The sequence below is a fragment of the Suricata suricatta genome, chromosome 7 (assembly GCF_006229205.1).
Source record: "Suricata suricatta isolate VVHF042 chromosome 7, meerkat_22Aug2017_6uvM2_HiC, whole genome shotgun sequence".
NCBI classification, from domain to species: Eukaryota; Metazoa; Chordata; class Mammalia; order Carnivora; family Herpestidae; genus Suricata; species Suricata suricatta.
The window spans coordinates 92,998,541-93,016,987 of NC_043706.1; the positions used below are offsets into that span (position 1 = coordinate 92,998,541).

The 18,447-nt window shown below is 39.8% G+C and overlaps 1 protein-coding gene across 2 annotated transcripts in view; it reads right to left on the reverse strand.

The window, feature by feature from the left end:
* Positions 1-7,292, reverse strand: part of SEC63 (SEC63 homolog, protein translocation regulator) — a 77,489-nt gene extending 70,197 nt beyond the window's left edge. The window contains exon 1 of one of the 2 annotated variants that reach the window (XM_029944485.1): positions 7,040-7,292. In XM_029944485.1, the coding sequence (XP_029800345.1) occupies positions 7,040-7,163 (124 nt within the window). In that variant the 5' untranslated portion in view covers positions 7,164-7,292. The remainder of the gene's footprint in view (positions 1-7,039) is intronic. The other variant, XM_029944486.1, reaches the window with a different exon arrangement.
* Between the last annotated feature and the right edge of the window lie 11,155 nt (positions 7,293-18,447).

Below are 18,447 nucleotides of genomic sequence, written 5' to 3' on the forward strand. Positions count from 1 at the left end.
GGACAAATACCATATGTTTGCACTCATAGGTCTAAAAGGAGAAACCTAACAGAGGACCATAGGGAGGGGGAGGGGGAAAGAGAGTTGGGGAGAGCGAGGGACACAAATCATAAGAGACTACTGAATACTGAAAACAAACTGAGGACTGAAGGGAGAGGAGGGGGTGATGGTCATGGAGGGGGGCACTTTTGGGGAGAAGTACGGGATGTTATATGGAAACCAATTTGACAATAAAATATTATAAATCAAAAAAAAAGAATGAGCCAACATCTTTCAAAGAAACAATGTGATGGTGAGAACGTGTAACATTTCTTATTGATAAAGTCTGACAATAGAAAACCTTTTCTAAAAGGAAGTCCAAGTACAATATGGATGTATTTGTTGTGACTTCCTTTATGTCTGAATAAAAAGTATGACTAAGGGAACAAACATCCGAGAAAATGAAAATAAGACTGTCTTTGTTTTTCAGGTTCTTCCAAGATCAAGCAAGTATGCAATACGACCTTTAAATAAAAACAACTGTAACACAATGCATTTAGTAATCCAATGTTTGTCACCACATCTACAAATCCAAATGCTGTCCTTTAATTCATACTTCCAAGGTCCCAGCTGGTTTCCTCTACTGTGTAGGACTGATTCCCCTTTCTGTCAGGTTAGAACAGAGGGGAATGACTTCATTTTAAAATGACTCAAACTTCTCAAATGTCTAATATTCCTTCAAGATCTAAAGTCTTAAAAAGACTATATGCTCTAAATTAAATACGAACATTCATAAAATGTACTCCTCTGAACCCAAAGCTGATATTAGCCAATTTTTTGTTAAAATCCACGAGAGACTGAGATAATCAACTCTACTGTAATTAGAAACCTAGATAAATCAATATATAAGGCCAATATTTCATTTTAAATAAAAATGATTATCCCCCACCTTTTCCCTGCATTCGATCCCAAAACTGAACTGAAAAAGTAGGTTATTATTGGGTCAATCACCAAACAGTTTCTTTTTTTAATGTTTATTTTTGAAGAAGAGAGAGACAAAACATGAGCAGAGGATGGCAGAGAGAGAAGGAGACACAGAATCTGAAGCAGGCTCCAGGATCTGAGTTATCAGCAGAGCCCGATGCAGGGCTTGAACTCATGAGCCGGAAGATCGTGACCTGACTTGAAGTCAGACACTTAACAACTGAGCCACCCAGGTGGCCCACGAAGCAGCTTTTAAGAGAGGGAGAAACAGGGGCACTTGGGTGGCTTAGTTACTTGGTTAACTGACTCTTGGTTTTTGCTCAGGGAATGATCTCACAGTTCCTGGGTTTGAGCCCTAAGTCAAGCCAAAGTCAGGCTCTGTGCTGACAGTGCAGAGCCTGCTTGGGATTCTCTCTCTCCCTCTCTCTGCCCCTCCCCCTCATGCTGTCTCTGTCTCCCTCAAAATAAATAAACTTAGAAAAAAGAGAGAGGGGGGAGAAATAAGTAAAGACAGAAATAAGTAAAAATTCAAAATCTGCACTCCATTCTCATTCCCTCCAAGGTACTTTTACATTCCATAAATAGTCCAAGTGATCTTAGAGTTCTCTTTCTAATCTGCCCATTCCCTACATCCTGACATTGCAAGGGACTAATTAACCTCTGAAACGGTCTCCTTCTCTATGCAGTTCTTCCCCACCCAGCAACCACCACCTCCCGCCCTCTTCTGCCAAATTATTCTCCACACAATGCTCCACAAAGGAAAACTGACCAAGGCATTCCCCTACTTTAAAAACGCCACTGTTTACCCAATAACTTACAGGATAAAGTATAAGCTTCCTAAAATGGCAAAACTGACCATGTCATGAACTACTTAAAAATCTCCACTGTTTACCTAAAAAATTACAAAATAAAGTATAAGATTCCTAAAATGGCTGATTTACTTTTAAGTGCACACTAAATCTCTACCATTTATTAAACATCTCCATGCTTTTGCATATACTTTCTCCACATAAGGAATACACTTCCCACTTACCTTTTATGACCTACCTCAAGTAACCACCTCTGCATGAAATACCCAAATCCAGAAATATAATTATCCATTCCTACTTCTGCACTCCCACAGCACTTTCCACTTACCATTTCAATACTTACTATAAAGTGTTATATTACAGGAGACAGTACAAGAGTAATTAATGGCTAACAAGAGAAGCTCTAGACAGTTTTGGATCCAACACCCAATCTTCTAACTAGAAGCTCTATGGCTTTAGGCAAATTTTCCTCCTCTAGGACTTAGGTTTCCCATTAGTAAAATTGGGATAATACCTGAGGCCAGCACAAAGTACTACTGTGAGTGCATTCAACACTACCCACCTTGGGCTAACAAACATTCATTCAATGAACAGCAGCAGAGCTGAGAGGAGAAGAATCATTATTATCTGTCTCAGGCTGGAGGGGAGTGTAGGGCCTTCCCCAACAAGAGGAAGGACCATGTCTACAGCCATCCCCACAGAGGGGAAAAAAAGGGGGGGGGAGGTGCACACATCAAAATGTTTAATTACCCTTGGGTGATGCGATTACAAGCAATTTTTGTTCTGCTTTTGTGTGTGTGTGTGTGTGTGTGTGTGTGTGCGCGCGCGCGCAGGCCTTCCTATACTAGGTATATACAACCTATTAAGAAAAAAGTTATATGCACTTAAAAATCTGATGCATCACCTAGAAGCAGTATCTAGCACACTGTTAATCCTCTATAAATATCTACTAAATGAAGGAATTTCTACAGTGTGTTTAGTTTTGCAAGCATGTTTATGTGCATTTTATTTATTTGCTTCTGAGAATCACTTCTTATAGGGCATATTATTATTATGTCTAGAAAACAAGGTTGAGTTCAGAAATAACAAAATAGGAATGAAGCTAGAACTTAAAACCAGAACTTCTAACTTTCCAAATTCAGAGTTTTCTTACTATACTACCAAGCACTAAAGGTGAACTCGTACTTACATCCCCAAGTCAGAGAGCTGAATCCCTTGTACACTGAGAGGGAGCAGGGAAAGAAAAATTTAAAAATGTAACTTTTTTTTAAAAGTTCCATTAATCCTTTCAAACCATGGGGGGAAAACCTGAGTACAGTACATCTGTTTACTCCACACTTTAATTCTGTAAAATAAACTACTACTGTCTCTATTAAACAGATGCGTGAACTAAAACACATAGAAGTTAAATGACTTGCCTAAGATCACACTGTTAGTAAAGCAGCAAATCCAGGTTTCAAAACAGGCAGTTTTGAAAAAGTAAGGTCAAAGAATAAGGTCAAATAAGTTTTAAAAAATAAGGTCAACAAGTTAAAAAAACAATAACTTAGAAAAGACATATTTTATCTCAATTCAAAAGATCAATAAGCTTTCCCCTATAGAACAGATAAAAGCATATTCTTGATTATTTGAAATTCTAACAATTACAAGCAGTTCATTTTCTCTTGTCAAAAACCACTGTAAACCCTCTATTGTTAACGTTGTTTTAACAAACATGTTCGGCTTTCAATTACAAGAACTTTACAGCACTGTTCTACAGTAAGTGCTTCTTAGCTATGTAAAAGAAAAAGGCTAAAACATTAGTGGTTTTTGTTTTTTAGCAAAGAGCACATATCAAAAGAAATACACCATCTCCCAAAATGACAGCTCCAGCAAAAGACCAATACTAAAGAAGTTCTCCTCTTTGCTAGATACAGTTTACAACCATACAGGGACCTTTAAAAAAAAAAAAAAAAAAAACCCATACACAGGACCCACTCCAGACCAATTAAATCAGGATATCTGGGGGTGGGTAGAAGTGTTGTTGTTTTCTTTTTTTAAAGCTCCCCAAGTGATTCTAATGTGTAGCCAGGGTTGAGGACCACTGTTCTAAGGAAATCTAAACCCTCTGTTATTACTTCATCCAGAGCTTTTGTTCATAATGGTCTGAAAAAGTATTCAGTCAACTTATTCAACCAATTTGCAAACCACTAGGAGAGTAAAATAAATAGGAACTCTCAACTACTAAAAGGGGTATTAATTATGAGTGTCCTTAGCCTAATACATTAGACAAAAATCAAGGCTAAAGGATCCCATTAGTGTTCTGGATAACAGAGTAACTTCAATTAACATATCAAATATGCTAATAATCAAGCTACTTCTATCTCTCAAACCCTAGAGTTTACCATCTGTGAAATGGTGCCATAACTTCTAATGGACTCAAGAGCCCAATATTCAAGAAGAGCAACACCAAAACCACCATAAACCTTAAAACTAAAAGAGCCACACATTATCATCTTCTTGAAAAACTAAACAAAGATTAAACTGAACTTTAATGTATAAATGCTGGCAAAGAAAACATTTTCATGCTTTCCTGAGAAAGTATCCCTGAAAAGTCAAGAAGGCCATAAAAACTCTGAAACTCAAACTCATATGCCTACATTTTGTCTACTTGTAGTTTCACAGGAAAATGAAATACAGTAAGCTTCAAAATCAAATATTAAAATATCTTGTTGTGTTAATCAAAAATACTACAACTGGTCCATTTCCTTTATTCAAAACCCTGAGGAAATACACATTTCAGAATTTTTCATCTTTTAGAAAGACAGTACAGTGTCTCTACCCTTACAAGCCCTTGAGGATCTATAATAGCATCAATCATCAAATAAATTCGTATTCCAAATTAATATGCCATATTAATAAAACTATTTCTAACTGAAAAGAATAAAGATTGTTAAGTAGCCACCTGTTTGATACAAGTCACCAAATTATTTTGCTGCAAACATTTGAAGAAAAACTTTCAGAGCTTTGGGTGAGCCTATAATTCCAAGATTTCTCTTTGATATTCAAGACATTGCAAATTGAACTTCAGAAAAAAAAAGTCACTATAATGAAAACATCCTTTTAATACCACTGTAGTTCTAAAGAAACAACTCAATTACGGTAGAAACACAAAAACAAAAAATAGTCCAAGGGATGTCCACCAATTTTCAGGATGATTATAATAGCATTTTAAGTATCCACCTTAATTTCACAGTGCAATTTTGAGCAAGACCAAACAAATACATTAACATGTGCACACATACTAAGGCAAGCCTGAGTCAGAGAGCCAGATGTAAAGAAGGGGGAAATCAACACCTTTCTCTCTAGCAATTTGCAAACAGAGGACTTGAAAGCTAAGCAGACCAGGATCAGCCACAAAGGAGAAAGTTACTTAGCTCTCTAAACTCCAGTTTCTTCACAAAGGATAGAGATGATAATAACAGTACCTACTTTGTGGCGTTTTCAAAAGGATTAAATAAAGTGACATTTGAAATCCATAACTTATAGTCACTATTAATTCCCTACCACTTTTCCAAAGCCAACTAACTATAGGCTGAAACAGCTCAAGTATAACTTGCCTGTAAGTTATCAGGCAAATTTTATAATACAAAACCAACCATGAAAATATGACTTTCAAATTTCCAAAGTCCAGTGTGGATTAAAATGACCAATTTCTCAAATCAGCTTCTTGAAACACATTCTTCACCAAACCTACTTCTCTCCCAATACCCTTTTGTCTTCCACACAACCAGCTGCACACACATAGGGATAATAAGTGAAAATAAACCACTAAACTCAAGTGCACTTTTAACTCAAAATAAAATTAGATTGGCCTAAGTTTTGCAGATAAGGGAAATCACTACAGTATTAAGACTTTATTATTCATATACAACCAATGTCCAAAGAACCCAGTTTAAATACACAAGAAAAAAGGCACAACAGTCCAAAATCCAATTTTCCCAAACTATCCACGGACTAAAAAAACTGCTAACTTTGGGTAGATTTTGCACCTAATGGATATTTAAACTTAGCATTAAATGTACAAAAAGATGGAATCCTTTGCTATTTATCCTAAATTCAACTTATTTCCATTATGTAACTCAAGAATTTTACAGAACATGGAGTGAATCTTAAAGCATAAAAACTTCTGAGCTGATTAAATGCTTCATTGTTAACAATTGCCCCCAAATACAATATATAAGGTGGACAACCTAGACTTCCAACACACTGAACTTGAAAGAAAATGTTTAAACAAGTTAGCATAGCTCCTGTGAAATTCAAAGCTTTCCCTAAATGTTAATATTCAAAAACTACTAGTTATAGTTAAACAACCTAGTAGGGCCTGACAGTTCCATCAGCTTTAAGACTATCACCTGCCATCTATCCTAGTACAGTGCAACATAAAATGCCTCAAAAAGAGTCTCTAATATTGTGTTCTAATCCCATGTGTTTAATGTGAAAAGATTCAGAACTAAAACCAAATGGACCAGCCACCTCACAACTACCTACGAGATGAACTACCTACTAACACTTAATCCTTCATTCTTGTACTTTTTCCTCCACAAACAGGAAACTCCAAAGAGAAGGAAATAGAGAACAGCCTATTTTTGCTAAGGGGAATAACGGCATTGCTTCCAACCCCATAGTGTGAACAAATGAAAAAGCAACAGGGGGAATGGGACGGGGGGAGGGGCGGTCACTAAGCTCAGTTAGAAGTCCTAAACATGCCATCCAGCTCAGACAGTGCCCAAAACATCTGTAACGACAGCTGCTGCAGAGAAACGGGGGTGTGAGGGAAAGAGGGCCGTGGCTTGGGGGGCTCAGAGTTGTGTCTGCACGTTCGGCTTCCTCCTTTGCCAACTCTTCTCTCGCCTCCCAATACCCATCCTCCCCAACCCATCCTGCTCCCTCCATACAGAAAAATAACCAATAAAATCAGAGGCAGAGAAGACAAAGAGGCAGGAGTAGGCTGCAAAGAGCGTCCAGAACAATGGGGGAGAGGGTGCAAAGCGAAACTCCTGAAACGGACAATGAAACGGGTGGAGAGGAGCCCGGAGAGGAACCAGAGAAACACCGCCGAGCCCGGGCCCCGCCAGAGGCGGACGCCTGGACGCGAGGCTCGGCCGGCCGGACAGTATCACCCGGACGCTGGGGGCTGGGCTGTGCTGGAGCCGGTGGGGGCGGCGCGGCCCACAGGGGCCGGCGGGGCCTGCGCGGGTCCGCGGGCAGCTGCCGGCAGGACTCACCGGCGTTCTGGTCGCGGGGCCAGAGGTAGTATGTGGCCGGGATCACGATGAGCCCCACGAATGAGGTGAGGAAATAGAAGAAGGTGTTCCCGCTGTCATCGTACTGGAACTGCTGTCCCGCCATGGCACCCCCCCCTCCGCCGCTCTTTCCTCACCGCCGCCGCCACGACCCCGCTCTGCACTCCAGCACCCAGCACCCCAGCCCTGTGTGGCGTAGCTCGGACGCCGCTGCCGCCGCCTCTCCTCCCCGCCCCCACGCTACTCTCACGGACACGCCGCCGCCACCGCCGCTGCCGTCGCCAACTATCGCGAGAAGAAATAGTTCCCGCCCCACTCGGTTTTTCCCTCCCTCTGCCTCTCCCCAGCGCACTCTCTAAGGGAGACGTGGCGCGCGCAGCCTTGGAACTCGGCGAGGTCCCGCCTTTGATCCCGCCCCCAAACCAGAGGCCCGCCCCTCGAGCTCCTGTAGGTCCTCCTCTAGCCTTAGAGTTACCGGTGGTGCCCTTTCTACTGCGCCTCCTTTCCCAGCGTCCCAGTAGCTGTCTTACGGTCATTTTAGGGGGTCCCAGCAAACACTCGAGGAGCAGTGAGTGCGTGCGGTTCACTTGGCTGCCCCTGGAGTCACAGCTACTCGGAGCAGATCTGAGGCTTCCTTGCCTCTCCCTTCTCCCGTCCTTACCTCACCTTGTCTGCCCTTTTCCTTATTTAATTTCCCTGGTTGATAATAATGTTTGTTTACGTTCCAGATCCGTCCCTCCAGTCCCCACATTTTGAAAACACGGGTCATTCGGAATTGGGCGGCGCAGGGGGTTGTTGTGATTTGTCTGCTATTAAAATATTGCAATCTACGCTGCGCCCATTTTGCAGATGGAGATTCCCCAAGCCGACAGAGATGGTGGCCTACACATCCCAGAGGTAATATTTGTAGACACCAGGTCACCAGTGTTTTCTATGACCCAGGCTGTAGGCTAAGACTTTTATTGCTTTATATCATTTAATCGTCGGTAAACCCCCTGGGAAAAATCAAAGCATGCTGACTCTCCAGATGAAGAAATTGAGGCTTAGAGAGATTGCCCAAAGTCATGCATAGTAAGGAAAGGTCCGGGGATTCAAACTCAGATCACTGGAGGCCACAAAACCAGTGCCTTGGCCACTACCATGTTGTGGGCCTTAACATTTTCCTGAGAGTCGATGGCCCTCCTTGCAAGGTGTGGGCATGAATCTGTTTGGAGGAGGGATGTCTGGGGAAGCAGGTGCTCTCAGGAGACTCTCATCTTGACCGGCTGTGAGATCCCGGAGGCCGGAGTCAGCTGAGCTGGGAGTGGAGAAGACTGGTATCTGGATCTGGGAATGACCAGCTGGGTCCCACTGCAGCCCTGGCTGAGGCCTATTCCAGTGTCTCCATCTCTCCACTGTGGATCAAAAGGAAAGACCCTCCCAACCTACCTCACAGAATGGTTGTGAAGAATAAATGCAATTACAGTGAAAATGCTTTCAAAGGAAAAGCTATGAAATAACCAAATACCACGTACTACAATGTACAATTCCTACACAATTTTTTAAAACGAATTTTAAAGGGTGCCTGGGTGCCTCAATTGGTTAAGCCCCCAACTCTTTTTTTTTATAAACCACGTCTTCTTTTATTTATTAATTTTTCTTTTTTTTATGGTAAAAGTACTTTGTTTATTTTTTTTAACATATGCAATTATTTTCCATCATTTACACTACAGTAGTTACAATTACAGTCCAAACAGAAAAGCAAGGTAAAAAATCACCAACTCTTGATCTAGGTCTGCTCAGGTCTTGATCTCCCAGTGGTTAGTTTGAGCCCAACATCAGGCTCTGAGCTGATGGTGAGGAGCCTGCTTGGGACTCTGTTTCTTCTTCTCTCTGCCGTCCCTCTCTCTCTCTCTCTCAAAATAAATTTAAAAAACATTAAAAAAAATTTTAGTACATTTTAGCACTAGAGTCTATTTACTGACTGTCTTTCAATAAGTCCTCCATTGTTGAAAGAGAAATCTGGTCACATATCTTTTATTTTATGTCCTTAAAACTAGCATGTATCACAATCAGTAATGCTTTTCTTCATAATGGATCATTTTCAAATGTATGGTCTCTTCCCTTTCAAATGCTTTTCTTCATAATGGATCATTTTCAAATGTATGGTCTCTTCCCTATCATTTTGAAGGGAAATTTTAAAAAATCATCTTCTTGGGGCACCTTGGTGGCTCAGTCAGTTGAGCAGCTGATTTGGGTTGAGATCATGAACTTGAGGTTCATGAGTTCAAGCCCCACACCGGGCTCACTGCTGTCAGCTTGTCAGTGCAGAACCTGCTTCAGATCCTTTGTCCTCTTCTCTCCCTGGCCCCTCCCTGGCTTATGCTGCTCTCTCTCTCAAAAAATAAGTAAAACATTTTAAAAAAATCATCTTCTCTACATTCTCCTCACTTTTTTCTATATAAAGTTTGTGAAGACTACACATGAGGAGAAAGAAATAAAAAAGAGGTGAGGGGAAGAGGATTGAAATATGAAGTGAGCACAGCATTTTGATTACCCCAAAGCAGATATGCCCAGAACAATTTGCCTTGCTTCAGAAACAAATTAACCATAAAATTGGCTCAACTGAAGTGAGTAGGTTCCTGAAGTTTCTTTTGTTTATGTTGAATTTGTTATTAAGTCTTTCTGGGTTTTAATAATGCTGAGCTGGTTATTTTTTATTACACTGATTATACACTTTACTCAGCATTTGTGTAAAGATAATACATCAGTTTTATAACCTTGTGACAGTATAAATTATTGATGATAAATATTCCCCTTCTGACTTTTTTTCTGCAGGAGTAATCTTTTCACTGCAGCTTTGGGGTCATGAATAAGAATGGCTTGAACAGAACTGAACCACGAAATAATATTTTGAACAAATCACAATTATTTGCTAAACCCCAGACCCAATTTAAAACATGATTTTTTTTTCTTATCAAAGCAGATTAAATAATGTGAAGGGAGGTATTGGGAAGACATTAGGGCTTGATTATGCTCAACTTTAAAATCATGAAAACAATTTTCAAAGAGGAATTAAGGGGCATGGTTTGTCCTTTAGTATTGGGAGTAGGTCTATATTTTGGTTCCTCTCTTTTTATGGTATCCTCTCTTTCTAAAGGTATCCTAGAACTTAATGTTATTGAACATGGATAAACGTGGATCACCAAAATATTCCCCAGAGCAAATCTGAATGATATCCTTAATTAATCACAATTTCTGATTCATTGATGTTTTTACACTAACCAAATAGTTTCTTTCAAGAGATCATTTTAATGAAATACTTAGTAATAGTAGGTGAATGTGTTTGAACCAGACCAACAAACACATTTTGCTCTTAATCTAATAGCACTTTCTAAAAGGCATTTTTGTATTCTCACTATGTATCTATAAATGAATATTTTAATCAATTTCATTTCAATTGCCAGGAATATAATTCCTCTCAAGTGTAGAAAGCCTGACTATTTTTAGGTTCTTCTTCATAATTTACTTTTTTCTTAGAGCAAAACTTTGCTTCATTCCAAATCCTTCTTGTACTGATGGTGTTGACTTACATTTCTACATACCAAAATACATTTGTGTGGCCATAATCAGTATTATTTAATTTTCTGTTTAATGGAATTAGCCTCAACAAGACTGGGAAGAACCGAACTATTAGGTAGGTACATGCAATTATTTCCAGTCTTTTACTCCTCCCCTCAACAATAATCTTCACTGCCAAAGCCTAGCAATTCATCTTTAATATTAAACCCCTTATTACTTTGTTTCAGAATTAGAATTTTCTTACATTAAGAGCTAAATCTTGGAGCACCTGGGTGGCTCAGTCAATTAAGCATCCAGCTTCGGGTCAGGTCATGATCTTGCGGATCCGTGAGTTGGAGCCCTGTTTTGGGCTCTGTGCTGACAGCTCAGATCCTGGAGCCTGCTTTGGATTCTCTTTTGGAGTCTCTCTCTGCTCCTCCCCGACTCAGGCTCTGTCTCTCTCTCAAAAATAAATGAACATTAAAAAAAAACCTTTTTTTTAAAGAGTTAAATCTCCTCTAATACAAATTAACCAATTCTTTTTATTTGTCCTGAATAGAAATGAAGAGTTACCCCCATAGTAATGACAACAGTATTATCAACAAATCGCTTAACTAAAAAATAGTGATTGACATTGCCCAGGGAGCCATAAAAGAGCACTAAATAAAATTTCCCACCCAGACTGAACTACAGCTTGGCCTTTAATAAACAGAGAGTGCACTATGGGCAATTTCAAAGGTATATATGTGAGTAAGAAGAAAAAAATTCTCATTAGAGATTAGAACTTCAGGAAAAAGCATTCTGTGTCTCCCTCTCTCTCTAACCCTCGCCTGCTCATGCTGTCTCTCTCTCTGTCTATCAAAAATAAATAAAAACATTAAAAATTTTAAAAAATATGTATAAACAATCTTGTGGCGCCTGGGTGGCTCAGTTGGTTAAGTGGCCGACTTCAGCTCAGGTCATGATCTCACAGATCATAGGTTTGTGTCCACATCAGGCTCTGTGCTGACAGCTCACAGCCTGGAGCCTGCTTCGGATTCTGTGTCTCCCTCCCTCTCTGACCATCCCCCACTCATGCTCTGTGTCTCTCTCTCTCTCAAAAATAAATAAACATCGAAAAAATATTTTTAAAATATATAAATAATCTTGTTAAAAGACAAGTATTTGTGGGTACTTAAACATAAAAAATTGGGAGACTTTAGGAAAATAATATAAAATTATAAGTATAAAACAAAAGTTAGCATTTGCTAGGACTTTGGGTGATAATAATGCATCAGTGCAGGTTCATCATCTGTAACAAAAGTACCACTCCGTGGGAGGATATTGATAGTGCAGGAGGCTATGCATGAGTGAGGGCAGAGATTATATGAGAAATCTCTGTACCTTCCATTCCATTGTGCTATGAACCTAAATCTGCTCTAAAAAAATAATACAATCTACTACAAAAAGTTAACCTTTATAAAATTATAATTGCTGTCGGTTTGTGTCCTACAAATGGAAGAAATCTGATAAATTCTATTTTGCATGATTTCCATCAGTCGTTTTTTAAACTGTGGTACATTTATAATTGTATACATTGCATATTGAGTGGCTTCCTACTAAGAGACATTTTCCTTTTAGACAAGCCTCAATGAGAACCCAATCCTCTGCTTACAATTTTAATACCTACTGAGTGGAAGAATTTTCCACAGAGTAGTTTCTGACTCTATAGCTTTCAAATTATATTTCTCCTCCACTACCTGTATACTTCAGGTGCCAGGCCTCCTGGGATATATTCATATCCTGAAGTAGGATGTATAACTCTTTCATGTTACAATACTGGGTGACTCTGCCCAGAGTGTGAGGTATAAGGAATATTCCAGGGGGTGGTAACAACTATACACAGAACTAACTCTATGCTGCATAAAAATACCCCCCTAACTTCAAAATGAATGTACCCTTTAACCTCCAAATACACAGATTAAAAAAGAAATTCAGTCCTTCCACACTTAACATCCATAGATCACACATTATTAGCCAGTGTGGGGAGTAGAAGAATATTTGAGAGTCTGACCTCTGGAAACTCACCTACAGTCTAATGAAGAGGACATGCTATCAATATGTAGCAAAAACCCAAGGAAGGAATTGATAAATGCTATAAGAGGAGTACTGATAAAAATATTTGCAAGTTCATAGGAAAGAGGCATTTGTTTTGTTAGAGAAAATTGGAGGGCTTCAAGGAAGAGGTGGCCATTGAGCTAGGCCTGGAAACTTCAATAGAAATTGAATTTAAAAATCCAAGTGGAATCAGCTCAAAATACATTTGGAGAATAGCATAAAGTCCAGTCTGTTTGTAAGACTAACAGAGTTGAAAAAAGACTTTGAAGTCCAGCTTCCAGGTTACAGGCTACATATTGGCAAGATTGCTTTTAAAATGAACTTTGTTAAAGGAGTGCATGAGTGGGAGACATTGCAATCCCCTTAGGAGGTCTTAAAGAAAGGGAAAAAAATGGTTTGAACTAGTATGGTTTAAGTATGGTCTTGCAGGAAACAAGTGGGTGAAGTAGGTCACCATTTCTATTATTTTCTTCTTTCTTCTTTACCCAGAATATAGTTTCCACTCTTTGATATCAATCAAATCTTCTTAAGATCTAATACAAAAGTTATGTCCCCAAAAAAGACTTGTTTGACATACCTTACTTCACTTTGCTGGTGCCTATATTTCACATCCTGTTCTGTTCTCTACTTCCTATCTTGCTACCCACCTCTGTCCTGCCTCACATCTGTCCTCTACACAGCAGCCAGTGATCCTTTTTTTTTTCCCTTTTAACTTTTGATTTTGAAATAATTATAGATTCACCAGAAGTTGCAAAAAGTAAAGAGAGCCCCATATACCCTTCACTCAGCCTCCTCCAATGGTAACACCTTATATAACTAAAATACAGTATCAAAAGCAGAAATTTGACATTGGGATGCCTGGGTGGCTCAGTCGGTTAAGGTCATGATCTCAGGTCAGGTAATGATCTCAGAGTTCATGTGCTCAAGTCCCACTTCCAGTGAGTTTGTGCCCTGCTTGGGGTGAGCACCACTGCCTCTCTCTCTCTTTCTCTCTCTCTCTCCCTCTTTCTGCCCCTCATAGGATTCTCTCTCTTTTTCTCTGCCCCTTACTCACTTGTGCCCCCCAGAAGAAAGAAAGAAAGAAAGAAAGAAAGAAAGAAAGAAAGAAAGAAAGAGAGAGAGAGAGAGAGAGAGAGAGAGAGAGAGAGAAAGAAAGAAAGAAAGAAAGAAAGAAAGAAAGAAAGAAAGAAAAAAAGAAAGGAAGGAAGGAAGGAAGGAGGGAAGGAAGGAAGGAGGGAAGGAAGGAAGGAAGGAAAGAAAAGAAAAGAAAAGAAAAGAAAAGAAAGAGAGAGAGGAAGGAAGGAAGGAAGAAAGGAAGGAAGGAAGGAAGAAAAAGATAAACTAACCTTGGAAGGGTGCTGGATGACTGGATGACTGGATGACTGGATGACTCAGTTAGTTAAATGTCCAACTCTTGATTTCTGCTCAGGTCATGGTCCTGAGATTGAGCCTCCCTCCAGTTCCTTACAGAACGTGTAGCCTACGTAAAATTCTCTCTTATTCTCTCTCTCTGCTCCTCTCCCCCACTCATGCTCTCTCCCTCTCTCCTTCTCTGTCCCTCTCTCTCTCAAAGAAAATAAAACAAAGTAAAATAAGAAAATTGACAGTACAATCTATAGATCTTATTCATATTGACCAGTTTTACATGCACACACAACTGGGCGCGCGCGTGCGTGCGTGCGTGTGTGTGTGTGTAAGATCCTTCAAAGCCTCTCAGATCGTTTAACTTTCCTCAAAACCCTCTGAAATAGGAAGATAGGTCCTCCTATCTCACTCAGAATGAAAGCCAAGGATTTGGGTCTACAAGGTCCTAAGTCATGTGTTCTACCCCCAACCTCTCTGAGTCCATTGCTACCATTGCCCCCTCATTAACTTACTCCAGCCACACTGGTCTCTTTGTTGTTCTTGGGGCCTTCACCCATAATGAGTTTTGTTTTTCTGCCTGGAATATTCTTCCCTCAGCTCTCCCGGTGGTCCCCTTTGAAGCCTTCATCATTCAGGTCTCTGCTCAAATATTAGTTCTTCAGGGTGACCTTTCATGATCTCCTTATACAGTGGCACCCTCCTTCATTTTCTATTTTATTACTTGCTTTTCTTTTTCTTCAAAGCATTTGTCACCAAATGATATATTCTGTATTGATTTATTCATTGAATTTCTTCTCCTACTACTCCACAAAGTTAGAATCTTGTTTTGTTTGCTGTGCCATCAGTGCTTAGAATAGTGTCTGACAAATGAAAGATGCCCATTAAGTTATTTGTTGAATGAATATTCAGTTTATGCTATCCTATTAAACTTTTTGATATATCATTTTATAACCTTTTATTTTCATTTTTATTTTAGATTTTATTTTTAAGAAACCTCTACACCCAATATGGGGTGTGAACCCACAACCCTGAGGTCAAGAGTCACATACTCTAATGACTGAGCCAACCAGACACCCCATGATTGTTTTTAAACTTGTCATATTCTGTATATTCTATCCTCTTACCTATTATGTAAATTTATGTTAATTATTACAATCTCAGAAACTGTACCTTCTGCTTAAACTTGAGCAAAGCCTGGTCAAAATCTTCCACTTAAATAAATTTCACTGACTTTTTTTCCCCCTTTTCTTCCTTTCCTGTTACTCCCACTTTACCTGATTCACCCTACTGAGTAGTTGAACAGGTAGATACTGGGAAATAATGTATGTTGTGGGACTTCTGCATTTGTATAGAGGGGAAGTTTAAGTCATACAGGTGTGCCCAATCCGTGGGTCTGGGTCACAACTACGCCATAGTTTCAGGGGAGATTGGGAAAGTATTTGGTGAGATGAGAAAATGAGTATCTTCTATGGTGAGATGAAGGCTCTGCCTCACAAAATGGGAGGTTCCCAAACTTCAGAAGGGGTGCAGATGCCACTAAGAATATGGGTGATCCACAGAAACTGGGCAGTTAAATGGGGAGATCCTCTAGCCATTACTTCCTGGGCTGCGGTTAGGTCTGGTCAGACCTTTAACTGAAAGAAGAAAATAGAAGTTTGACTTCTGTGGGTTGCTAAGGATACAGCAATCCCACCCACCATGGATACTTGAGTCACTTCAGAAACAAGTGGAAGCATCCACAGCAACCCAGACTAGCTGGGTTGAGATCCTGCTTTGTCACTGGGTTGAAGAGGGAAGAGTGCTTATGGTCCCCACAGGATCCCCAGCTCTCGTGGTTCACTCAGATCAGCACAGACTCAGAGTAGCCACTCTTGAGCTTATTGATAATGAGCCACAATGTTTCAGCATCAGTGGGCATTTCTAGTCCACCCAAAGCACATGTGTATGGGTCATCCCTGCCAACACTACTCAGACAGAGGGAGGGAAACTTTGACCTATAGGCTAACCAGATTCAACCTGCATTTCAATCTCTGATTCACTGAACAAGTTAGCAAGAGACCCTAAGTGTTAAATAAATTATAAATTAGAAACTTGCCCTGCAAGTGAAGCTGTTGCCATGCTTTGATAGGTAATGAGACAGGCTAGACCTATATGACTGTAGAACTCTAACACGTAACCCTTACAGCAACCAATCCAGGAAGCCAAAACCCAATCCCTTCAGCAATCAGCCCAGAGCATCAGGACTAGGTCAACTGCCAGCTTCCCAGTTTTTTGCCCCCATTTTCAAACCACCTTCAACCAGCCAAATATGCTGCTAAACCAACCACACAGGATGACCTGCTCTGAGTTAGTCTGTCTCCATCTTCTCCATACCAGCAACCTATAATCAGAGCGTACCTGAAACCTTCCCTGTTTCCACTACAAAGCTTTCCCATTCCTCTGTGGGGCTTTGGGTCTCTGCCAAACATAAGGGATGGCGGCAGAATCCCTTGTTATGGCAAGCTCTGAGTAAATAGCCTCTGTTTGTTCTCATTTGGATGATCTTCATTCATTTCCACATTCGGCCAATGCTAAATGAATTACTTTTAACAATTGTTAGGTATAGTATGCACATATACTCATAGTCTAGCATACATGTCTTAATTATCTGCATAGTCCCTTAATCTCCTCTAACCAAACCCCAGACACTCTGGGAAAAAAAACCCAGCCAACCGTAGAACCCAGCTCACTGCTTGAAATCTGAGGCAGGACCAAAGAAATAAAAACCCTTTTTAGAACGTAAGGAATATTCTTGCTTAGCAGGAATTACTGACTTGATCCTTATAATGAGCCCTTCCACAGACCTATTTACATGGCATTCTCTGTTCACATGGATGAGAAACTATCAAATCTTATACCATATACAGCCATGCTTTTCAAACTGTTTTTGACCATCATTCATAGCAAGAAATATATTTTACATTATGGCTCAGCAGATTGTTGAAAAAGGTCCAAAAGAGAACTTAACTGTCACTGTTTACAATGTGCTGTGATATTTTTCTATCTTACACTATATACTGATTCATATAAAATATAAGCAAAGTATACTTGTTTACACATTAAATGCTTTCTTAAAGAAATACTCACCTATAACCTGGAAGCTTTCTGAAGATGCATAGGAGTATCTGATCATAGGATACAGATAAGGTCCCCTTTGACAATAAGTGTATTCTTGAACATAATTTTTCTCATTTGTGGCGTAGAATGTCTCATTTAAAGAAGTCCTCTGGTGCAGTAGTTCTCAAATTTGTTGAAAGAGAATCACCTGTAAAGTTTGTTAAAACACAGGCAGTTAGGCCTCATCCCCAAAGTTTCTCATTCAGGCTACACAGGGTGGGCTGAAAATTTGCATTTCTCATAAGTTCCCAGGTGATGCTGATTCTGCTAGTCTGGGAACCACACTGCTCTAATGAATCATATTTGTAAACCAAATCACCTTTTTGTGCAATGAATAACCACTTCCTAATTTATCTATTTGTCGTATGCCAAGTTTCCTGAAGCAAAGTATACAAAGTATGTTGTACTGGTTGGATGTGTGTGTACTTTGGGTACAAGTGGGAGATCTAAAGTCAGGAGTTAAGGGAGATAGTCTGCTTGCTGGTTCCTTCTTTCAGCCACTGTGGTGCTCTTTTTCAGAGTTATTTAACCACTCATTAATTTATTTAACAAGTATTTGAGACCCTTTGCCAAGAGCCGTGCCAAGCTCTAGATTACAGTCAGCTTGAGCATTTTATAAGAAAACATTTCCCTTTAGAAAGCTGTAGAATGATGCCAAGACCATTTTTCTGTGCTTTTAAACCCAATTAGTTCCTGATGGGTGAAGCTCCGGTGCCCTTCCAGAAACAAGAAGAGATTAAAGCAGATGACTGATGCAGGTTTTAGAGTTTCTAATCTACTGGTCTTTGATGAGTAAACATTTCTACTAAGTTTTAACTTGATAAATGAGCAATGTCTTGCAATATGAGTAGTATGTGACGCTGAATGTCACATGATCACAACTGAGCCAACGGTTCTTGAAATTCACTTTGATATATAAGTGCTTTGGATTATAAGTATGTTTCCAGAATGAGTTATGCTCGCAAACCAAGTTTTTACTGTATGGGAAACCCTGTGTTAAGCTATCTTTGAATTCAACATAGGTCACGGAATTATATTAACTGAAAGAAGGTATACACAGTAGTTCAGTGGTCCTCAAACTTTACTGCATATAAGATCCACTTGGAGAGGGGCATCTGGGTAGTTCAGTTGTGAAATATCTGACTTCGGCTTGGGTCATGATCTCCCAATTACTCAAATAACTCTGAAAGGAGCACATCAAGCCCCAAATCAGGCTCAGGACTGACAGTGTG